At 48.0% G+C, this 22357-nt stretch overlaps 1 protein-coding gene across 3 annotated transcripts in view; it reads left to right on the top strand.

Annotated features, from left to right (window-relative positions):
• MYOM2 (myomesin 2) overlaps positions 1-22357 on the top strand; it is a 112486-nt gene that overhangs the window by 48109 nt on the left and 42020 nt on the right. For all 3 annotated transcript variants that reach the window (XM_074384207.1, XM_003940707.4, XM_074384208.1), the window contains 10 exons: positions 2908-3035; positions 6824-7007; positions 9114-9288; positions 10833-10954; positions 12808-12995; positions 15396-15522; positions 17267-17445; positions 19125-19239; positions 21787-21943; positions 22036-22142. In XM_074384207.1, coding sequence (XP_074240308.1) covers positions 2908-3035; positions 6824-7007; positions 9114-9288; positions 10833-10954; positions 12808-12995; positions 15396-15522; positions 17267-17445; positions 19125-19239; positions 21787-21943; positions 22036-22142 — 1482 coding nt within the window. The remainder of the gene's footprint in view (positions 1-2907; positions 3036-6823; positions 7008-9113; positions 9289-10832; positions 10955-12807; positions 12996-15395; positions 15523-17266; positions 17446-19124; positions 19240-21786; positions 21944-22035; positions 22143-22357) is intronic.

The raw sequence follows: 22357 nt of genomic DNA, 5'->3' as shown, positions 1-22357 counted from the left end.
TCAGAATGTCACGAGAGTGTTTTTACTCTGCCGTTCTACCATTTGATTCTCTCCTGATTACGTGTGCGGGCATCGGCGGTGCTGTCTTGGGCCGGGTCCTCTGCAGCCCACGTGCTCAGTCACGGGCTCTGCCTTCTGCCCGACTCACTCCTGTTGTTGGGCACCCCCTCGAATTCCACCACACCTGAAATAAACTCGGTGTTTCATTGACCTAGAGAAAAATCTCCTGGGGAGGTTGTGGTTTTCCTTAGGTGGATGAGGGAGCAAAATGCAAAAGCTGGAACCAGAAGACCTAAGCCTGGACCCCAATCCAGCCACCCAGTAGCTGTGCGATCTTAGGAAAGTGCTACGTTTTTGTGAGCTCCATCTCTGGATTTTTAAGTGGAAGAAACCAGTAGTATCTTCCTCCGTACATGAACAGAACCAAAAACAAGATACTGGATGTGAAAGCTTTTTAAAACAATATGGATTATATATTGATAATGTATATAACATGTGATAATACAAAAAGTATGTGTGTTTGCACACATCTCACTGTTTTCATCTAGTATTGACTTGGCCCATTGGAACAGGGCTAGGGAGGCTTCAGGGCTGAAGCAGAGATGAGGCAGCGTCAGTGCCCTGGGGGTAGAACTGTTCGCCTGTGTCCTGCATGTGCTTAGTGATGTCTCACACCTGCTTAGCGGTGTCTCATGTGTTCGTGCGTGCTCAGCGGTGTCTTGTGTGTGCTTAGTGATGTCTCCCGTGTGCTTAGTGGGGTCTCGTGTGTGCTTAGTGATGTCTCCCGTGTGCTTAGTGGGGTCTCGTGTGCTTAGTGGGGTCTCATGTGTGCTTAGCGGTATCTCACAAGTGCCTGTTAGCGTCTCATGTGCTTCATGGTATCTTGTGCTTAGCAGTGTCTCGTGTGTGCATGGTGTCTCACGTGTGCCTAGTGGCATCGTGTGTGCTTAGCGGTGCCTCGCATGTGCCTAGTGGCATCTCACGTGTGCATAACGTTCATTTGCTTTCTCTTCGCTCCCCTCTCAGCTGCGGGCTCAGCACTCATTCCCACCCCTGTGCTTCCCTCTCCCTGGCTCATGGGACCCTTTTGAGTCCATTTCTCAGCTCTCCAAGGCTGGAGCGTCTGCAAATCCGCAGGGCTCCTGTGATTTCATTGCCCAAGGTGATGGAGAATGTGAAGAATAACCCATGTCTTGCCCCCGAGGGGATCCTCTGCTGACAAGACTGTATTCTTTCTTCTCACCTTGTCATCAAAGGAAATGTCTCTCACTCCACTGTCTCTGGGCTTTTGCTACGTGCAGGGGCAAAGGCAGCAAGACATTTCCGAAAGTGTGAATGAGCTTCTGCTGTCAGCGGCCCACACCCCTCACTGCTTCTGTTCTTTGCCTTGTCCCTTCTGTCCCCTCGTTTGCTTCCCTCGTTAGCACCTTTGAAAATTAACTGGGATTCAGTTTTGGAATTTGGGCTTGTATTACAGGAAGATGAGTTTTCCAGGTCTTCTCTCTGTAATGCTTTTTTTCTGTGAGTCTCAAGGTGTGGACACGGTGCACGGGTGGAGAGCAGGCCCGTGGGCTGTCCCCTGCCCTGGTCTCCCTCTGTGCTTTCTGGAGACACGCTGACTCCTTGTTTGAAATTCAGTGCTTACCGGAACGATCCCAGCTCAGCCTGCGTTGCCTCGAGCACACAATGCGCCGTGCAGCAGGACTCAGGAAACAAACTCAGTCTTGCTTTGTGCTGTTTCCATGTTCAGTTTCTGGCCTGCCACAGACACCTGACGGAGAATGGGGTTTTGAGAAGGGCTCAGAGATGTCCTGGGGAGGTTTCAGACCATTTTAATCATGTGCTCGTAGTATTTTGTATCACAATTTCAAGAGCGGTGGGTCTGGAAGACTTCCACCTCCACTGCTTCTGAGCATCTCCTGTAAATTCAAACAGAGATCCCCCAGCTCACAGTATATTAAAAACAGATGTACGTCAGAAGAGGGACGTCTGGAGCATCTCATACTCATTTGCAAAGGGCTTATCAACATCACTGCGAAACTCAAATATGCAGGCATAGAATACAGCGCCTGTGAACACGGGGCCTATCTTGTGAGGGAGGAGCAGGCAAGGTGCTTTAGAAGTAGGTGTATAATTTAAGTGCTCTGAGGGCACACGCATACAGAAAGAACCCAGAGAGGATCCTTAGAGGTGGGGCCGCCTGGTTCTGCCACGCTTCCGTACTGCGGAACACAGACTGCGAATGTGTTCGCTGCACAGATTCCCAGTACAGTGTGAGGAACTCCGTGTCAGGTGCTACCCCTGGTTTCTTCTGGTAAATCCTTCCCCCTCTTCCAGAAGATTATCTGGAAGATTTTCGTTTGAGATTCTTTTTTTTTTTTTTTTTTTTTTTATGACGTCTCACTGTGCTGCCAGGCTGGATTGCAGTGGTACCATCTCAGCTCACTGCAGCCTCTGCCTCCTGGGTTCAATCCATGCTCCTGACTTGGCCTTCTGAGTAGCTGGGACCACAGACACACACCACCATGCCCAGCTAATTTTTATATTTTTAGTAGAGATGGGGTTTCATCACGTTGGCCAGGAGGGTCTCGATCTCCTGACCTCATGATCCACCTACCTCAGCCTCCCGAAGTGCTGAGATTACAGGTGTGAGCCACCACGCCTTGCTGAGATTCTTTTCTTATGAACTGGCTTATTTCTGTATTGGAAGCCAAAATAACTGGGTATCTTTAGTGGTTCCTTATCCTCTGGCTCTGAAGAAGCAGTTCTTGGGGTTTGTTTGCTTTCCCCAAAGAGAAACAAGGTGAAGAGCAACACCCACCTCGCAGAGTCCTCCAGGGCTGAGACGTGGGCTGCAGCAGCGCCAACAGGGTCCTCCAGCACTCACTGAGTTCATTATTCCTCCAGGTGAGGTCCAGATTCCAGGGCCTCCCACCAACGTGCACGCCTCTGAAATCAGCAGAAACTACGTCGTCCTCAGCTGGGAGCCACCCACTCCCCGTGGCAAGGACCCGCTCACGTACTTCATCGAGAAGGTAAGCTCCAGGCCTGTGTGCTGGAGAAGCTGACCTCTGTGTGGCCTCACACCATCGTGTCTGCTGTGTTTTAAAGATGATTCGTGGGTACAGATGCGTCCCCGTGGCTGGGGAAGATGAGGTTAGGGCTGAGGTCACGCCACAGCGGAGGCATTCTGGGGTGGAAATTGGCCCCGGGGGCTGGGCTGCGTCCTAGCCCAGTGTTGCCCCTTGGTGTGAGCGGGGAGCTGCTTCCCTCTCTGGGCACCTGTGTTCTCCACTGCCCCGTGGATGGCTGACCTTGAGGGATCTACCTTTTCCTTCCTGCTGCAACTTTCCAGGCACCCACATGCTAGGTATTCCAGATTCCTCACTGGCTTTGCTTGTGCACGAGTCGTGTGGCCATTGGGTGGCAGTCGTGTATAGGAAATTCACACAAGACGGACAGGGGTTGGAGTCCCCAGACCATCTGCTGCAAGGCTTCTTTTTTGACTTGAACGCATACAAAGAAATACAAAATACACTGTACATTGCAGTTCTGAAAACACATACACAGCAGACACAGGCACATGTGTATGTATGTAACCTGGAGAATCTCACAAATTCTCCCTTTAGGCACGCATGTCTGTCCTGTGCCATTAAACACACAGGTTGTGACCCACTAATCTGACTTGGTGACCCTCTGTTGGGTTGTAGGCCATAGTTGGATAAGCCTCCTATGTCCTGCAAAAGCTGTCACTAAAATTTATATACTAATATGTGATACAACATACAGTGTGCACATGACGGAGAATATAACATGTCTAAGCTTATGCCGTCTAATGCGATCATCACGGCACCACTCATTACAGCAGGGAAGAAACAGACATGGAAATGGACCGTATTTCAGACTCCAGAATGAAGGAGGACCCTCTGGCCTTCTCTGCTTATCTGCAAGGCATGATATCTGGGGGGTAGAAAGTGCAATAATTTCAGGGTAAAGCATTAAATTATTAATTCTCAGTGGCAGAGTGTACTTATTATGAAAATACAAGTGTCCAGTCGTCCCTCTGTGGGCTCTCCTAAGGCAGAAGCCGTATTCTCAGGCCTCTCACTCCCCTCATCTTCCGTCACTACCAGAAACACCAAGTTTGCAAATGCATTTTTATTTTGAGACCAGTTCTCATTCTGTCACTCCGGCTAGAATGCAGTGGGGCAATCGTAGCTCACTGTAGTCTCTACCTCCTGGGCTCAAGCCCTCCTTCTGCCCTAGCCCCCTGACCCCCAGAGTAGCTGGGACCACAGGTGTGCGCCACCATACCCAGCTGATTTTCAATTTTTTTGTAGAGAGGAGGTCTCGCCATGTTGCCCAGGCTGGTCTCAAATTCCTGGCTCAAGTAGTCTTCCTGCCTCAGCCTCCCAAAGTGCGGGGATTACAGGCACTTTAATGTGTTTGCAGGCCAGGTGAGCCACGACACGTCACCTGTGAACACACTTTTAGAGCAAGGACTCTACCGGGAGTCGGTGTGTGGGCAGACTCTGTCGACATCCCTGCCTGCTGTCAGTATTGATGACATGACAGGCACGCTTTGTTTTTTGTGGGTAAATGTTATTGTTTTATTTTGCCATAAGTTACTGAGGGTACAGGTGGTATTTGCTTATATGAATAAGTTCTTTAGTGGTGATTAGTGAGATGTTGGTGCACCCATCACCTGAGCAGTGTACACTGCACCCATTTGTAGTCTTTTATCCCTCGCTCCCCTCCCACTCTTTCCCCCAAATCCCCAAGTCCACTGTCTCCTTCTTACGCCTTTGCGGCAGGCACACATTTTTAAGAAAATGTAATTTCAACTTCTATTTCGACAGCTTTTGACAAGGGCATGTTGTGAGACACTGATTTCGAGGTGCGATTGATCTCATCACCTAGCTGGTGAGCACAGCACTCTGTAGGTAGTTTTTCAGCCCTTGCCCTCTCTGTTAGGCCTGGGTGCCCACTGTAGACATCTTTGTGTCCACGTGAACTCACTGTTTAACTCCCATTTTAAGTGAGATCTTACGGTATTTGGTTTTCTGTTCCTGTGTTAAATCACTTAGGATAACAGCCTCCAGCGGCACCCATGTGGCTGCACAGGACAGGATTTTGTTCCTTTTTATGACTGTGTAGTATTCCACGGCCGGGTTGCACTGCATTTTCTCTATGCAGTCCACCATGACGGGCACCAGGTGGGAGGATTCCACGTCTTCACTGTTGTGAACAGTGCTGCTCTGAACATACAAGTGCATGCGTCTTCTGGCAGAATGATTTATTTTCCTTTGGGCATATCCCCAGTAATGGGATTGCTGGATGAAACGGTACTTCTGTTTTAAGTTCTTTGAGAAGTCTCTAACCTACTTTCCCCAGTGGCTGAACTCACTGACATTCCCCCAGCAGCGGATAAACATTCCCATTGTGGGACCACGTTCAGATGCAGGAGAGGAAGCTCTCCCGTAGCCACCGGGACTGCCGTTGCTTGGGGCTGGGAGGGTCTCAGGCCCATGACGCTGTGGGGTTCCCACCACGGATGCTTGGGGCAGACGCAAGATAGCGACTTTTCACATTCACCGAATTGAGAGGAGACTTCTTCAAATACGAATCTAATTTCTAGAAGTCTGTGTCGCTGTCTGAAATTTTCAGCAGACTTAGCAGGTCAGTGTAGATCCAACTTTTACTACCACAAAACTACATTCAAAAAAGGAGTTTTATCTCTGTGTGAAAAAAAAAAAAAAAAAGAAAACATGTAATCAGGGTTCTTAAAGTAGTTACAAAACACAGAAATTAAACAAGCAGTATATAGAATTTGGGAAAGACAGAGAAGTTACATGGAATGCAATTAAAATCAACAATAATTCCATCATAAAAGTCATATTAATATGTGGTGCATATATTTATAGTCTTTTTCTCCATAGATTTTAATGTACTTGTTATAGTACACAATTTTCATTCTGTGCTACATTTCACAAAGTAACATAATTTCTCTTATTAGACTAAAGATTGTGATACAATATTTAGGTGGCTATGTGGTTTTTAATCTAGGCACATATAATGTGTTTTACTGTATTGACAGTCATTTAGATTGCTGACATTTTATCACTCCCCCAAGTAGCCACACTATGGTAATAATTTTACATTGAAATGCCACCCACTGAGTTATGATGCAGTTTTACAAATATACTCCTAAATTATCTTTCATTATTTGCAAGTTAATTCCATTTTACTAAAACTACAACCTAGGTATTGATTCCCTTACATTTTCTATTGTTGAATAATTTAATGGAAAACAATTGTATTAGTAAACATGATCAACTTTGGGTAATTCACTTCCTTCTCCAAATTGGCTTCATGTTTCACACAGCTCAAAAAAGGCCAGCTGTGGTGGCTCATTCCTGTAATCCCAGCACTGTGGGAGGCCGAGGCAGGCAGGTCATGAGGTCAAGAGGTGGAGACCAGCCTGACCAACCTGGTGAAACCCTGTCTTTACTAAAAATACAAAAATTAGCTGGACGTGGTGGCATGTGCCTGTAATTCTAGCTACTCAGGAGGCTGAGGCAGGAGAATCACTTGAACTCGGGAGGTGGAGTTTGCAGTGAGCAGAGATCGCCCCACTGCACTCCAGCCTGGGCAACAGAGCGAGACTCCATCTAAAAAAAAAAAAAAAAGATGCATGACCATCCTGTGTGTGTGAGACGCCGCGGGAGCGCCTGGTGGACCTGCCTTGGCGAGAACTGAGCTTTCTTCCACGCAACTCTGGGAACCTCTCTCTCTTCACGTCCGGTCTCATTTCTCTTTGTAGTCCGTGGTGGGGAGTGGCAGCTGGCAGAGAGTCAACGCCGAGACGGCTGTGAGGTCCCCGAGATACGCCGTGTTCGACCTGATGGAGGGGAAGCCGTACGTGTTCCGAGTGCTGTCAGCGAACCGGCACGGCCTGAGCGAGCCGTCGGAGATGACGTCTCCCATTCAGGCCCAGGACGTAACTGGTGAGCCGTCGCCCTGGGCGTCCCCAAGGCAGGACAGGCTAAGAGTGGGGTGGCGCCACATAGCCTTAAATGGTGTGCCTAAAGACATTAGCGTTGTAAGCAGGTCGAAGTTCAAGTTGAAGTTAAAGTTCCTTTGTGAGAGATTCAGAGCTCTCTGACATGTTTTGTGTGGTTCTCTGAAGCTCCATCTTTTCATGAAACCGCTAAGTGAGCTGAAAAAATACGTTTAGGAAATAGTCACTTTTATTGTTTTATTTAAACTTTTTTGTAAACTTTTGTTTTAGGTTCAGGGGTCCATGTGTAGGTTTGTATTATGGCGGTGTGTTGTAAAGATTATTTTGTCATCCAGGTACTAAGCCTAGTAGCCATTAGCTACTTTTCCTGCTCCTCTCCCTCCTCCCATCCTGGACCCGCTAAAAGGCCCCAGTGTGTGTTGCTCCCCTCTATGCGTCCATGTGTTCTCATCATTTAGCTCCCACTTACAAGCGAGAACACTTGGTATTTGGTTTTCTGTTTCTGCCTTAGTTTGCTAAAGATAATGGCCTCCAACTCGACCCATGTTCCTGCCGATGACATGATCTTGTTCTTTTTGATGGCTGCGTACTATTCCATGGTGTACATGCACCACATTTTCTCTATCCAATCTGTCATTGATGGGCATTTGGGTTGATTCCATGTCTTTGCTGTTGTGAATAGTGCTTCAATGAACATTAACACCCATATGTCTTTATGGTAGAACAATTTATATTCTTCTGGGTATATACCCAGTACTGGGATTGCTGGGTTGAATGATAGTTCTTCTTTTGAGGAGGGACGACACTGCTTTCCACAGTAGTTGAACTAATTTCTGTTCCCACCAACAGTGTATAAGTGTTCCCTTTTCTCTGCAAAGGTCACTTTTAAAGTAATTTAAATTTTGAGTACACTAGGGTTCTCTCTGTGTGTGTATGTGTGTGTGTGTGTGTGTGTGTGTGTGTGTTTAAAAAAAAAAAAACTTTTGTAGAGACAGGGTTTCACCATCTTGCCCAGGGCAGTCTTGAACTCCTGAACTCAAGGAATCCTCCCATGTTGGCCTCTCAAAATGTTGGGATTCCAGGCGCGAGCCAGTGCACCCAGCCAGGCACTAGAGTTACTTGCCCATCTGGCTTGAGGGTCCCTCTTGGAAGGTTTCAAATACAGATTACAGAAAGTTTGAATTGTAATCTCTGAAGTCAACTCCTTCATGGATTGCAGTTAACTAGCGTGTAAGTGGAGGCCCCATGGAAGTCCCCAGAAGCCTTCATGGGAGGCACGTTGGTGTCAGGAACGCAGTTCTCAGTGCCTGGGTGCCCTCCACACTCTGTCTCTATGCCGTGTTTCCTGAGAAAGCCACAGACGGAAATGAACAAGGTCACAAGGCCGGCTGCCTCCAGGGTGCCCTCAAGTTTTTACCTGGTTCTGATTTTAATTGAAGTTCTTAGAACTCATACCCAGAACCACAGGCTTGACAATACCAGCTGTCTCTCACAGGTCCCAGCCATCTTTCGATTTATGACACATGTGGAGAATGACCGTGAGCATAATTGAGAAACACTGGTTTTGACTCAGGTGGCCAGTACAGAGGACACGAGTGGTACTGTGGCCTGAACAGACCCCAATCTGCAGTGAACTAGTGAGGCTTAGCAGGAGATAAGAAGATCCGATGGTCACGTCATGATTGAATTTTGAATCCCCTGGGAGATTCCAAAAGATCTGATAAAAATGAGTCTTACTTTCTTAAAATTGATAATTTCCAGTCCAAAAAATAGTTGTTACCCAGGCAGCCTGACCCCCAGTGCCAACGGAGGATCTTTTTAAAGCTCTGGTGGAGGACGGGAGGCTTCAGGATGTCATTCTGTGTCTCTAGGAGTTGTGTGGAGCTTGGGAAGTGGTGGGAGTGGCCAGCCCCTCCCAACGTCCCTCGGGTGGTCGGCCCCAGACTCGGCTCCTGCTCTCGGACCCCTTGTTGAATTTATTCCAAACCCCCAGCTGGCTGTCCAGGTCCCTGTGAAAAGGTCAGGGAGATCTCTGGCGTAGCCCCCAAAGCTCTGAGGCCATTTCATCACTCCTGTTGTCTCCCATGTCAAGTTGTCCCTTCTGCTCCTGGTCGGGTTCTTGCATCCCGAAACACCAAGACGTCAGTGGTGGTTCAGTGGGACAGACCCAAGCATGAGGAGGACCTGCTGGGCTACTACGTGGACTGCTGTGTGGCTGGAACCAACGCCTGGGAACCCTGCAACCACAAGCCCGTCGGATACAACAGGTGCGGCTCCTGTCTCCCACCCCGGCCCTGGAGTCAGCCGTGAAATGAAGCACGAGAAGCAAGACCATTTAGGTCCCGTGGCCTCCAGCACAGGGAGAACCACGGTCGCAGGGCTTCTGCATCCATGAGCCTCAGCCACGCGAGAGGGCAGTGTACTTTTAAAGTTTGGGTGTGCTCCTTACTACACATGCTCATCTTCACCGAAATGATTTGTTTATGAATTAGAGGAGAGTTCCAGAACCTGATTTTTTTTTTTTTTTTTTTTTTTTGAGACAGAGTTTCGCCCTTGTTACCCAGGCTGGAGTGCAATGGCGCGATCTCGGCTCACCGCAACCTCCGCCTCCTGGCAGAACCTGATTTTTTTTAAAAAAATTTTCTGACATAATTAGCACTTAAGCCTTTTCTTTGACTAGGAGAGTTAAAAATAGTGACTACTATGTGAAAGTCATTTTATTTTTTTGTACTGATGTTTTTGAACTTTAAAGTTGCTTTGTTCACGTGCCTGGTAGTTTTATTCTCCAGCTCCTGATGGAGACCTCGCCAGGAGCCCACACTTCACTCATGGTGGGGGCAGCTCGGGGGATGCTGGTTGGCTTTGCAGGTGAAAGCTGGTGGCCCTGCCTTTGGAGAGGGCTTCCTCCTGCTGCCTGCTGAGTGTGCGGGATATCCGAGATTATTCGGTCTCTCTGCAACATGCTTCTTAGGAAAATGTAGGCAGCTGCCAGAATCACCCCTGTGGACAGATGATCAATTATGGCTCAGCCATTTCTCCTTTTAACATCTTAAAAAAATACACTGTAAAAAGCAGTGGCTACTAAGGAGAGATGTCGTTGAGAAGAATAACAATTAGATGTTCTCAGTCCACACCAAATGCAGAAAGATCAATCAAAATAAGAAACTAAAAACATTATTCCAGTACAGCGAAATGGTTAGAGAACATTTATTGACTGTATGTGATGAATAATAATTGCGTACATGTACTGAGTATCTACCCTGCAGAAGTCACCTGTGCTAAGTTCTCTACCTAGAGTTTTCCATGTAGTGCCGGCAACAATGCTGTGAGGTAGGAATGATCATCCCCATCTTACAGATAAAAAAACAAAGTCTTACAGGGGTTAAGAAACTTGATTAAGGCGATAACATCTGTTAGGTGTCAAAGCCAGCATTATCTGACTTCGAAGGCTTGGCCTTTAGCCACTGCGGCATGATTACTGCTCATTACACTTCACATACCTGGGTTCTTTCAGATAAGAAATGTTGGATAATAGACCTTTGATCCAGACGAGGCCCAGAAAGTGCAAAAGCAAAGGTGAAGTCACAGAACAAGTAGCTTTGACACCACATGTAGTCACTCCTGCTGTAATTGGGTACCATGACCTTACTTTCAGGCCCCAAACGTTCAGCTAATTAACTAGAACTGGAAATGAAGGATGTTACTTGATGAATAAAACTTCTGCATGATGTGTTCAGCATGATTTCCGCTTCTGCCGCAGGAGAGAGAAGCAGAGCCCCGCAGTTCTGACCCTGGTCCCTGTGTTTCTCAGGTTCGTGGTGCACGGCTTAACCACGGGAGAGCAGTACATCTTCCGGGTCAAGGCTGTCAACGCCGTGGGGATGAGTGAAAATTCCCAAGAATCAGACGTCATAAAAGTGCAGGCGGCACTCAGTAAGTCACTCATGGCTCTTCTGTGCTGGTCGCTCCCGTACACGGTAATTTCTGCATGAAGAAACATTTATGATGCCGTTTGGAATGTCACTGGAGGAAAAAGGGAGACCAAATAGTTGAACAGAGAACATGCAGTTCTTCAAAGCCTCTCAGCTGGCCGCTGGTCTTAGAAATGATAGTGTGAGAGGCAGAAATGCTAATATGCCAATGAAGTGCAAATTAAAAATACTGTAAAAAACATTATTAGAGGTCACATGTGTTGCCAAATACTTGTACTCGCGTAGGGGATACATTTCTCTTTTCAAAATATGTGCTAAAATAGAGCAACATCAATTACCTTACTCAGTTCAAAGAACTTAAATCATTTCAGGGAATGTCACGTTTATAGAACTTTGTGACTTTGTTCGTAAATGGAGGTGTTTAGTTTTGATCAAACGAGACAATTGGGATCCTGAGTCTCAGGGACCGTCCGTGGAACAGCTGCTCTATAAAGCTGTGCTGCATCCTTGTGGCTGTTTTCTTATGAAATGCACCTCACAAAGAAAGCACCCATACTAAGGAAGATTTTGAAACACAAATGAGACATATGACATTATTTTGACTCACAGAGAGAACAGTTTTGCTCCTTAATGATTTTTCATCTCCAACTAAATTTATAATATTTTGAGAAATTAAAATGTATCTTCTAATGATATTGCTGCTGGATTTCCAGAGAATGTCAATTGTGATAACAGCTAGCCAGGTATAATAGCACTGACTGTTTTGTTTTAAGATGACTCTAATCTCCTCTCAGTTTTTTCAGAGGGATTTTTAAACGTTCCCATTTTCCTTTTTAAGTCACTCCTACTAAATGAAAGCCAGTCACTCTTTTTTTTTTTTTTTTTTTTTTTTTTTTTTTTTTTTTTTTTTTTTTGAGATAGAGTCTCACTCTGTTGCCCAGGCTGGAGTGCAGTGGTGCGGTCACAGCTCACTGCAGCCTCAACCTTTTTGGGCTCAAGCGATCCTCACGCCTCAGCCTTCTGATTATCTAGGACCACAGACACACGCCACCATGCCCAGCTAAGTTTTTAATTTTTTTTTGTTGAGATGGAGTTTCACCATATTGCCCAGGCTGGTTTCAAACTCAGGAGCTCAAGCAATCCTCCTGTCTCGGCCTCCCGAAGGGCTGGGACTACAGGCATGAGCCACTGCGCCCAGCCTGTTTTTATTCTACAGTGAGAATCACTTACTCTAGTCACCTGTGTCTCAGGTAACCGAGATGGCCACGTTGAGATGACTCGGAGCTGGGGCAAAGCAGACTCGGGCCCATCCATTCTAGACCTGATAGCTGACGGCGATCCGTTTCAAATGTCCTGCTCAAACAGGGAAACAAGAATTCATACTCATTTGAAGGAATCTGAAGTTCCTATAACTGTGCAGGAAATTAAAATAAGCTGAAATAGTATCTATTGTCTCTGGCCACAGATGCAGAGTAGTTGCCTCTTATGGTTGTAAAGGCAAATTCTCCTCTCCAAGCTTCTTTTAGGGACAGGGAGGACAGGTCATCTGCTCTGTCAAATGCTCACACCAGATTAAACTGATCAGTGCCCTTGTCCTACGGAAACCTTAGCAGATAACGTTTAGAATAGCAATAAATATATATGAGAGATACTGTTGTTTATTTTTATACTCATCCCCCTTAAAAAGGTGTAAAGATCAGAATGGTTAAACGTGGGTCGAGAGGGATCAGAGGTGCGGTGTCTAGACCCGTCTCCACATTGTCCCTCCGCCCTCCGCCATGCTAGAGCTGACGGCCCCAGGACAAAGCCCCCAGCTGAGGTCCTTGGTGACCTCCTGGCTGTGCTTCCTTGCAGCCGTGCCGTCCCATCCTTACGGGATCACGCTCCTCAACTGTGACGGCCACTCCATGACCCTCGGCTGGAAGGTCCCGAAGTTCAGCGGTGGCTCCCCGATCCTGGGCTACTACATGGACAAGCGCGAAGTTCACCATAAAAACTGGCATGAGGTCAATTCCGCGCCCAGCAAACCGACAATCCTAACGGTTGGTTGGTTTTTGTCTGTTTTTCTCTTGCCCAGGTGGTTCTTTTACGTTTTGGGCAGTGTTTCTGAGTTTGTTGGCATTAGATAATTTGATACAGACACAAAAATGGGTTAAAAATGGCATATGACGTCATGAAGCTTTGGAGCTGAAAAGATCCTAGGAATCATATTCTTTTTCTTTCTGAGAAGCAGTGAAGAAGAGAGCTCGGTGATGTAGTGGGTCTGACGGTGAGTCAGTGACCTCTGGTGTGACCAGGACCTGGTCCCGGTACCCGTGAGAACGTCCCTTGTTCCAAGCTCTGAGGCCTTGAGGGTAGGGATGCAGTCTCACGGGGGCGCCTGAGGGGAGAGTCATGCTGAATGTGTGTTTTGGAAGAGAGTGACATTGACTCTCTGCCTGTCACCCACCGCTTCCCTGAGACATGCTTGTATTTCAAGCCTCCAGGGGAGTCCCTTGCTGTAGTAGTGCCTGTGATGCACAGGTACAGATGGCCAGGACATTGACACAGAGCTCAGAGATCTGGGGTCAGATCCAGACTTGCCCTTGGCAGCCACGGTCCTGTGTCCCTGTCTGGCCCTTGACTCCTCATCTGAGCATGGATGAATGACCCTCAACTCACACTGCAGCCCCCGTCCCAACCCCGAGACAGCCACAGACCCCTGGGGGGTCTCTTACACTCCAACAGGAGGGCTTTCTTTTTGGAGGGGGCAAGGTCTTCGAAGAGCTAATCTGTCTACTCCAAAATTCTGCTTTATAAATATATCTCTTATAATATGTAATATATTTTTAATATTTTATGTATACATTATGCTATATGGGCAACTTTCCAGTTTGTTGTGACATTATTGATATCTTGCCCACGTTCAGTCTGTGTTCTGATGCCTTAGAATGTCTACATGTTCTCAACTTAAAAATTATTTTATCTTTAATTGACAAATACCAATTGTTTGTATAAATGGGGTACAATGTAATATTTTAATATTACAGTATGGATTATGGGTACATTAGCTTGATTAAATCAAGCTAATTAACATCTTCATTGCCTCCGAGTACTTATAATTTTTTGTGGTGAGAACATTTAAAATCTGTTTATGTATGTATGTATTTATTTTTTGAGACAGTGTCTCACTCTGTCACCCAGGCTGGAGTGCAGTGGCACGATCTCGGCTCACTGCAACCTCCGCCGCCCAGGTTCAAGCGATGCTCCTGCCTCAGCCTCCCAAGTAGTACAGGCACGCATCACTACACCTGGCTAATTGTGTGTTTTTCAGTAGTGACAGGGTTTCACCACGTTGCCCAAGTTGGTCCTGAATTCCTGACTGACGTCAGGTGATCTGCTCGCCTCGGCCTCCCAAAGTGCTGGGATTACAGGTGTGAGCCGATGTTCCTGGCCTAAAATCTATTCTAAAAATTGTTTGAAATCCATCTACAACACATTATTATGGGCTACATCATCTCTGTGCTGTGCAAGAAGTGCCAGAACTCCCCGCTCCTGTTCCTGCTGGAAGTTTGTCCCCCAGGCCAGCGCCCCCCACACCCCGCCCCCTGCCCCGTGCCCACCCTCCGGGCCTCTGTCTTTGTGAGTGCAGCTGTTTTAGATTCCACATCTAAGCGAGGCCGCGCCTGTCTGTCCTGCTGTGCCTGGCTCATCTCACTCGGCAAAACAGTCCTTTACTCCATGCGAAATTCCTGGGAAAAACACCCGCTTCCTTTCTGAGTGCTTCGAGGCTACTTCTGTGAGAAGGATGAAGGCCCTCACCTCGGCCTGCAGTGGTTTATCCTCAGACATCTTGCTATGGAAGCTATTTTTTGAAACAGTGGTTACCTAAAGAGTGTTTTTGTTCCACAGGCCCTGCAGAGTGAGGCTCCTGGAGTTGCCTAAAGGCCTTCCTAGAGCTTTGTCCCCCAGCCAGGCAGTGTCCTCGAGGGCCTGGGGGGTGGCCCGGGACTGCAGCACCCCAAGGACCTGGGCAGCCCAGGGAGTCCAAGTGTGGGGCACATGGTGGGCTCCGTCTCCAGGGTGACGCCCTTGTGTCCAGCGCAGGGCCTGCTCGGGGGACAGCATGTGACCGGAGTGCCTGTTTCCTCCCGGTCTCTGCCCTTGCGTTGGCTCTGGGCGACAGTCACCTCTCTGGGCCTCAGTTTCCTTACCTGCTCTAGGGGTACCACCTGTCCTCCGCCCCCCATAGGAGCCTTTGGGAATTGAGCCAGGGATCCATGTAAGGTTTCACGCAGCTGCAGCTTGCCCGATGCATCAGGAGCCTTCCTGAAATACTTGCTCCAATTTCCTGACAAGGTTCCTTCCTCTCATGTTTTATTTCACAAGCCAGTGATAAAAACTCCTTTCCCTCAGTGGGTTGTACTTTATCTCATGTAATCATTCAAACAAAATCTGAATAGGTGGACGGCCTGACGGAAGGCTCACTCTACGAGTTCAAAATCGCTGCCGTCAACCTGGCCGGCATCGGGGAGCCCTCAGACCCCAGCGAGCACTTCAAGTGTGAGGCCTGGACCATGCCAGAGCCCGGTGAGTGGCTGCCCCCAGGACACGTGCCTTCTGGCGCGCAGGCTGGGTGGGCAGGGGCCTCTGCAGCTGCGGCTCAGGCCTTACCAGCCTTCACAATGCGTCTTTTCCTCTGACACCTGCAGCCACAGAGCCATTGTGTGCCAGGCACTGTGCAGGACTGAGGATTGAGTGAGGCAGAGCCAGCGTCTAGTCTGGGGCATGTGAGGTCCAGAGGCTGATGATGAGGGCAGATGGGAGGCCCTGAGGTGAGGCGGGAGGGAGCACAGGAGGGCACCCTACCCAGACCGTGGGGAGAGGGACAGCTTCCCAGGCTTCCCTGACCTATGACAAGGACTTGGCCCGGGTCCCCTTCCCAGCAAGGAGCAGAGAGGGACCGAAGGGCAGGCAGAGAGGGTCTCAGGTGGAGGGGAAGGTGCCAGGCCCCAGCTGAGAGGCACAGCAGGGCTCTCATTTGTGGGTCACCTCCTGCTGTTTTCTTCTCAGACCGTTTGGGGATTTCGGGGCTTCCAGTTCGGAAAGGCATGATTGTTGCAAATCTGCTTTGATTTAGCTCGTACACCACTCACTTTTTATTTTGAGATGTGGTCTCTCTCCGTGGCCCAGGCTGGTCTTGAACTCCTGGGCTCAAGCCGTCTTCCACCTCAGCCGCATGAGTAGCCGGGACTCCAGGTTCCCGTGACTGTGCCCTGCTCACACTTTGTTTTCACAAGTTCTCAAGTGCCAGACATTGATTTGTCTCTGACCTATCAGGGATCAAATGCGTTAAATAATATACGCCTACTTCAACAAAGGAAAACCTGAAAGTTGAAGCTGAAAAAGTTGGAATGCAAGAGTGTTTTCCAGTGTTATGGCCAGAGTATACTGCCTTTCTCCTTTCAGTGTCTGTTCACTTAATAAATCAGCTGCTAAGAATCCAGATGAAAAAATCCTTCCCCTCCCCCTCCCCTCCCCCTCCCCCTCCCCTCCCCCCCACCTTTCCCTTCCCTTCCCCTCCCTTCCTCCTTCCCTCCCTCCATTCCTCCCTCCCTTCCACCTTCTTTGCTACCTTCTTTCCTGCCTTCCTGCCTTTCTTGTTTTAATGAAATTAGTTTATGGACCTTAGAAAACCAATGGTAAAAAAAAGCCATTACAGTTTCCTGAGCCTTTTTGAGGGTTGGTAGGATGCGGCCCCTCGAGGTGCAAGGCCACAGTGAGACTGGCTGAGGATGGTGGGGGGCTGCCTCTCTGTTCCGCTGCACCGGTTGGTGCTTGCCTGGACCTGGGCCTCGGTGCCACACGCCCTCAGAGTTGCGGTGGGTGTTTGTAGAGGGCAGGGCTGTGGCTGTGTGCTGCTGGCCAGGTGGGCAGGCTCCCTGAGTGACTGTGACCCATAGGCGTGCAGCCCCGGGGAGGGTAACTTAAGAACCCTTCTTTTTCTGCACACTGTTCCTCTCTGTGATGGTGTCTGCTGGTCCCGCAAGTGCAGCGCAGACTTCTGGATGGTTCTACATGGATCTGCAGTTGTCCCGATGCCCACAGAGGGGGTGGCAGGAGCGTTAGGCTAGACCCTCATCCTCCACCCCCAACATCATACGAGCGCCCTCCTTACCACGCTCTCCAAGAGAGGCTGATAAGCAACAGATCGGGAACAGATACCCAGGGTCCTGATGGGGGGTGTCCCTGAGGAGCAGCGGGTCCCCAGGGCTGGAGCGGGTGTGCAGGACTGGCTGTGCACACAAAGGCAAGGTGGCATCTGATGTCACAGGTCCTGCATACGACCTGACGTTCTGTGAGGTCAGGGACACGTCCTTGGTCATGCTGTGGAAGGCCCCCGTGTACTCTGGCAGCAGCCCTGTTTCTGGGTATTTCGTGGACTTCAAGGAGGAGGATGCTGGAGAGTGGATCACTGTCAATCAGATGGCAACGGCCAACCGTTATTTAAAGGTGAGTCTTGGCCGGGTGTAGTGGCTCATGCCTATAATCCCAGCACTTCGGGAGCCAGAGGTGGGCCACTCACTTGAGGTCAGGAGTTTGAAACCAGCCTGGCCAATACGGTGAAACTGCATCTCTACTAAAAATACAAAAAAAAATATAAAAATTGCCAGGCGTGGTGATGCCTGTAATCCCAGCTACCCAGGAAGCTGATGCAGGAGAATTGCTTGAACCCAGGAAGCAGAGGTTGCAGTGAGCTGATACTGTGACACTGGACTCCAGCCTGGGCGACAGAGTGAGACTCTGTCTCAAAAACAAAACAAAACGAAATAAACAAAATAAAGGTAAGCCTCCGTCTTGGTGTTTCCCTTTGCGTGAAAGTGCCGTTGGTCTCTGCAAACCAGCACAGAGCCCTGAGGTGGACCTGTTCAGATGACCGGGGTGTGGCTGCTGAAGATGTAGGTGCCATGTCCACCATGGGTCCCAGCAGATGGCGGGACAGTGCCTTGAGAATGCTGCGCCCTCCTCCCATTCACACTGAGGTGCTGTTTGCTCCGGGGGAGCTGCACCCGAAGGGCCTGTTTTCTTTCATATTGCAGTCTAGTAGCTGTTAACTGTTCATGGGCTACGTCTCGGTGCTTTCCACAGGGATGAGGCATACAGTACTGTGTCCTTCCACTTCATGCCCTGCATTTAATTTGCTTAATTCACGTGATCGTTAAAGTCCATGTGATAAACACCACACACAGATATACACACAGTTTTCCTACCTGGAGCAAAATTATAATGTGTCAATTGCTCCAGCCTCTCTGTCTCCAAATGTTGCTGTTTTTAGCACTGTGGTTCCTCGGTGCCTGGGTCAGTTGTCAGGACTGTTTTGAGCCCCAGGAGGCCAATATGCTCCAGCTGAGTTTCCAACTGCCTTAACCCAGAGGTTTTCTTCTCTGGGTGCTGGGCCCTTTGGTGGGGCAGGCCCGTGTCCTTCCCTGCAGCACGTCCACATCTGGGTCCAGCACCCAAGCACAGGCCAAGAGGGCCTTCCACGGGTGACACCCTCCCAAAACCCTTGACGATAGGAAACAGCCAGTTTCTTTAAAATGAGCAAATCAGCGTCTAAGAATCAGCTATGCAAGTCAACTAGATGCTTAGTAAATATATATTGATGTGTAACAAAGCAGGTTATAATAGGAATAGCCCATGTATGTACAAGTAGAGATGGGATTCATTCTGATGTCCCAATGATGATTTTACACAGTTCAATATCACACTTATAACAGTAGTTAGTTCCATAGAATTATGAACTAACTACTGTTATAACTGTGATATTGACCTGTGTAAAACACATAACATAGAATTATCATGTGTCTGTGTGTGGATGGGTATATGGAAGTATAAACACCAGATTATAAACTAGTGATATTGATTTTACTTCTGCTTTATAATAAGAGGTAAAAAAAAAAAAACGAAAGAGGTTCTATCAGATTGGTAGCACATGTGTTTATTTGTCCAAAATGAAATTCTGCATGACTGTGAATCGCCTCTTCCCTCCTTTTCTAGCTCACTAAGTATCGTTCTTTCACCTGGAAAAATAAGCTATTTTTGAAAAGACCTATTCATAATAAAATGTGAAAAATTCCAAGGTCGTCTTTATTTTACCTTCACCCATATGTTCTTTCCTCTGTTGTTTCAAGGTCTGTGACCTGCAGCAAGGGAAGACCTATGTTTTCAGGGTCCGAGCAGTCAATGCACACGGCGTGGGGAGGCCCTCGGACATGTCGGAGCCCGTGCTGGTAGGGGCCAGACCAGGTGAGGCTTTGCCGTTAGCCGTTCACAATAGCAAGACTTGTGGAACCACAGTGACTTGGGGGGCGAGTGTGCATGTATTATGTATATATGGATGTATGGCTGTGTGGATGAATGAATGGGGGAGTATACAGTGTACATGTATTATGTATGTATGTGTGGATGGCCGTATGGAGAAATGAGTGGGAGAGTGTACGTGTGTTATGTGTGTATGTGGATGGGTGTATGGATAAATGAGTGGAGGGGCGTAAATGTGTTATGTGTGTATGGATGGATGGGTGTGTGGATAAATGAATGGGACAGTTATATGTGCATGTATGGATGGGTATATGGATAACTGGGAGAGCATACATGTATTATGTGTGCATGTATGGATGGGTGTGTGGGTAATAAATGGGAGAGTTAAAGGTCCATGTGTGGATGGGTGTGTGGATAACTGGGAGAGTGTACATGTATTATATGTGCTTGTATGGATGGGTATGTGGATAAATAACTGGGAGAGCATACATGTATTATGTGTGCATGTATGAATGGGTATGTGGATAATAAATGGGAGAGTTAAAGGTGCATGTGTGGATGGGTGTGTGGATAAATGAAAGGGATGTCTTGTCATATTTTTAAAAAGGTTTGGATGGGTAAACGAAGTATGCACTTTAATCTCTGCGTGTGCACTAATGACCCTGGAGTAGAAGGAGATCACATTGGGTTGTGAAGACATGGTTGACAGGGGTTGTTCTTGGAATGGTCAAGTCGTACGCAGGAAGAATGGTGTTTTTTAAATATTACTGCTGGATTTTTATTAGAAAATTTTAAAGCTGTCGGTAATTCTCTTGGTTCCAATGAATAAAAATTCCCTGGAGTCAACCTTCAAAGGGCAAGTACTGCTGGAGGCAGCATACACACCCACAGGATACATGGTATGTTTATTCTGCGTTGCTGGATAATTTATTTTAAAGTTTATTTGGCTCGTGATTCTGGAGGCAGGAAGTCTAAGAAGCATGGTGTCGGCATCTGCTGTGGTGGCTCCCGTGAGGGCCTCCCACTGCCCTACAACATGGCAAAGAAGTGGGCGTGTGCAGAAACGGCCCCAGCACGGGAGGCAGCCTTGCTTTATAACACTTGATCTTGCTGGAATGAGTCCATTCCAGTTCAACCAGCCAACTAACAGCCAGGGTTATTAGCAGGAATCTACCCAGTCCTTCCAGAAAGACATTGGTCTATCTTACCAACCTCATCGCCTCTTTTAAAAATATTTTTATTATTTTATTTTTTATACGGACAGGGTTTCGCTCTGTTGCCCAGGCTGATCTTGAACTCCTGAACTCAAGTGATCCTCTGGCCTTAGCCTCCCAAAGTGTGGGATTACAGGCATGAGCCTGCCCCCAATCCCCAATCACCTCTTAAAGTCCCCCCCCCAACACCATTGCACTAACTATTAAATTGCAATGTGAGTTTTGGGGGGATAGCCACAAGAGTGTGACCTGAATAGCTCAGTGGAGCCTCAGGAAGCAGTGGAGCCTCAGACTGTGAAGGTCCCGATGGCTCTCTGCCGTGGCCTCTCACTGCTTCATTTCACCCTTACGCTGGGTTTTCCTTGCACCTCTATCTTCTTGGTGACGTGAGAGCCCCTGCGCTTCATGGCCTCAGTCCCACTCACCAGCAGACGCTGAGCTGTGTCTTGTCCATTTCCTAATTCCTAAGAGACGAATTCTACCTTGCACATGATCCGATCTTTACCTGGGTCAAAACATAGCAAATAAACCACAAACAACCCCTGCTTCCAAACAAGACAAGGCAAGGCCCCATGGAGAAGGCAGAGCCGTGTGAAGGGGGAGCTCAGCGGTGGGCACATGGCCACTAGGCTTCCCTGTGAGGGTCAGGGGTGGAGATTCCAGAGAAAACAAGATCCTCAGGGCCTGGAGAGGCAGCCCTGAAAGGTTTTCTGCAGTTGCATGGGACACAGAGGTGGAAGTGGCAGAAATGTGATAAATTAAAAAAAAACTAGCAGCAACAAAACAACCAAACCCCTCCAGGTACTCCCTAACGGGTTTTCTCTCATGATTCTCTGATCGGTCCTGGGTCATTAAATACAACTGATGGTGTGGTGTAAGATGAGGTCTCTAATTTGGCTACCCCTCTGGATTAATCCTTTCTCATGCTGCTATGAAGAAATACCTGAGACTGGGTAATTTATAAAGAAAAGGGGTCCAATTGACTCACAGTTCGGTATGGCTGGGGAGGCCTCGGGAAACTTAGTCATGGCAGAAGGTGCCTCTTCACAGGGCGGTTGGATGGAGTGAGTGCCAGCAGGGGAAATGCCAGATGCTTATAAAACCATCAGATCAGGCGAGACTCACTCACTGTCATGAGAACAGGATGGGGGGGGCCATCCCCACGCTCCAATCCCCTCACCCCCTCGACACTTGGGAATTACAATCCGAGATGAGATTTGGGTGGGGACACAGAGCCAAACCATGTTGCCCTCGCCCAGAAAAGAGTTCAAAGGACACCGTGTCCCTAAGCCACTCACCTCGTGTTCTTTGTATGCAGGCACCAAGGAAATCAGCGCTGGCGTCGATGAAGAAGGCAACATCTACCTGGCCTTCGACTGCCAGGAAATGACGGACGCCTCTCAGTTCACCTGGTGTAAATCCTACGAAGAGATTGCAGATGACGAGAGGTTTAAAATCGAAACCGTGGGGGATCAGTAAGTCTGGCCTGGAAGTTGGATATTGCAAACTTCTAGAAGCTCCTGCAGACAGAAGCAGCCGACATTGACCTACACTTCTTCTCTTTTAGCTCCAAGCTGTACTTTAAGAATCCGGATAAGGAGGATTTAGGGACTTACTCGGTGTCTGTAAGTGATACAGATGGAGTGTCCTCTAGTTTTGTGCTGGACCCAGAAGGTAATATCGATGTGGCAGAACCTTGCCTATTTTGGTTTTATCATACTTTGAAAGATTGACACCAACATAGGAAAGACTTCCTTGCTTAGAAAAAAGAAGTATGTTTGTGGGAAGCTGGCTATGGGGGATACGTACATAAGCCAAAGCTTACTTTAGAAATTAAACAGACTCTAACGTTTATATGGTTTCCATCAGATAGTCTCTGATCCAGACAC

This window comes from Saimiri boliviensis, chromosome 13 (assembly GCF_048565385.1).
Source record: "Saimiri boliviensis isolate mSaiBol1 chromosome 13, mSaiBol1.pri, whole genome shotgun sequence".
In the NCBI taxonomy this organism is placed as follows: Eukaryota; Metazoa; Chordata; class Mammalia; order Primates; family Cebidae; genus Saimiri; species Saimiri boliviensis.
The sequence above is the reverse complement of the archived record's forward strand: the minus strand, read 5'-3'. Positions and strand labels throughout refer to the sequence as shown.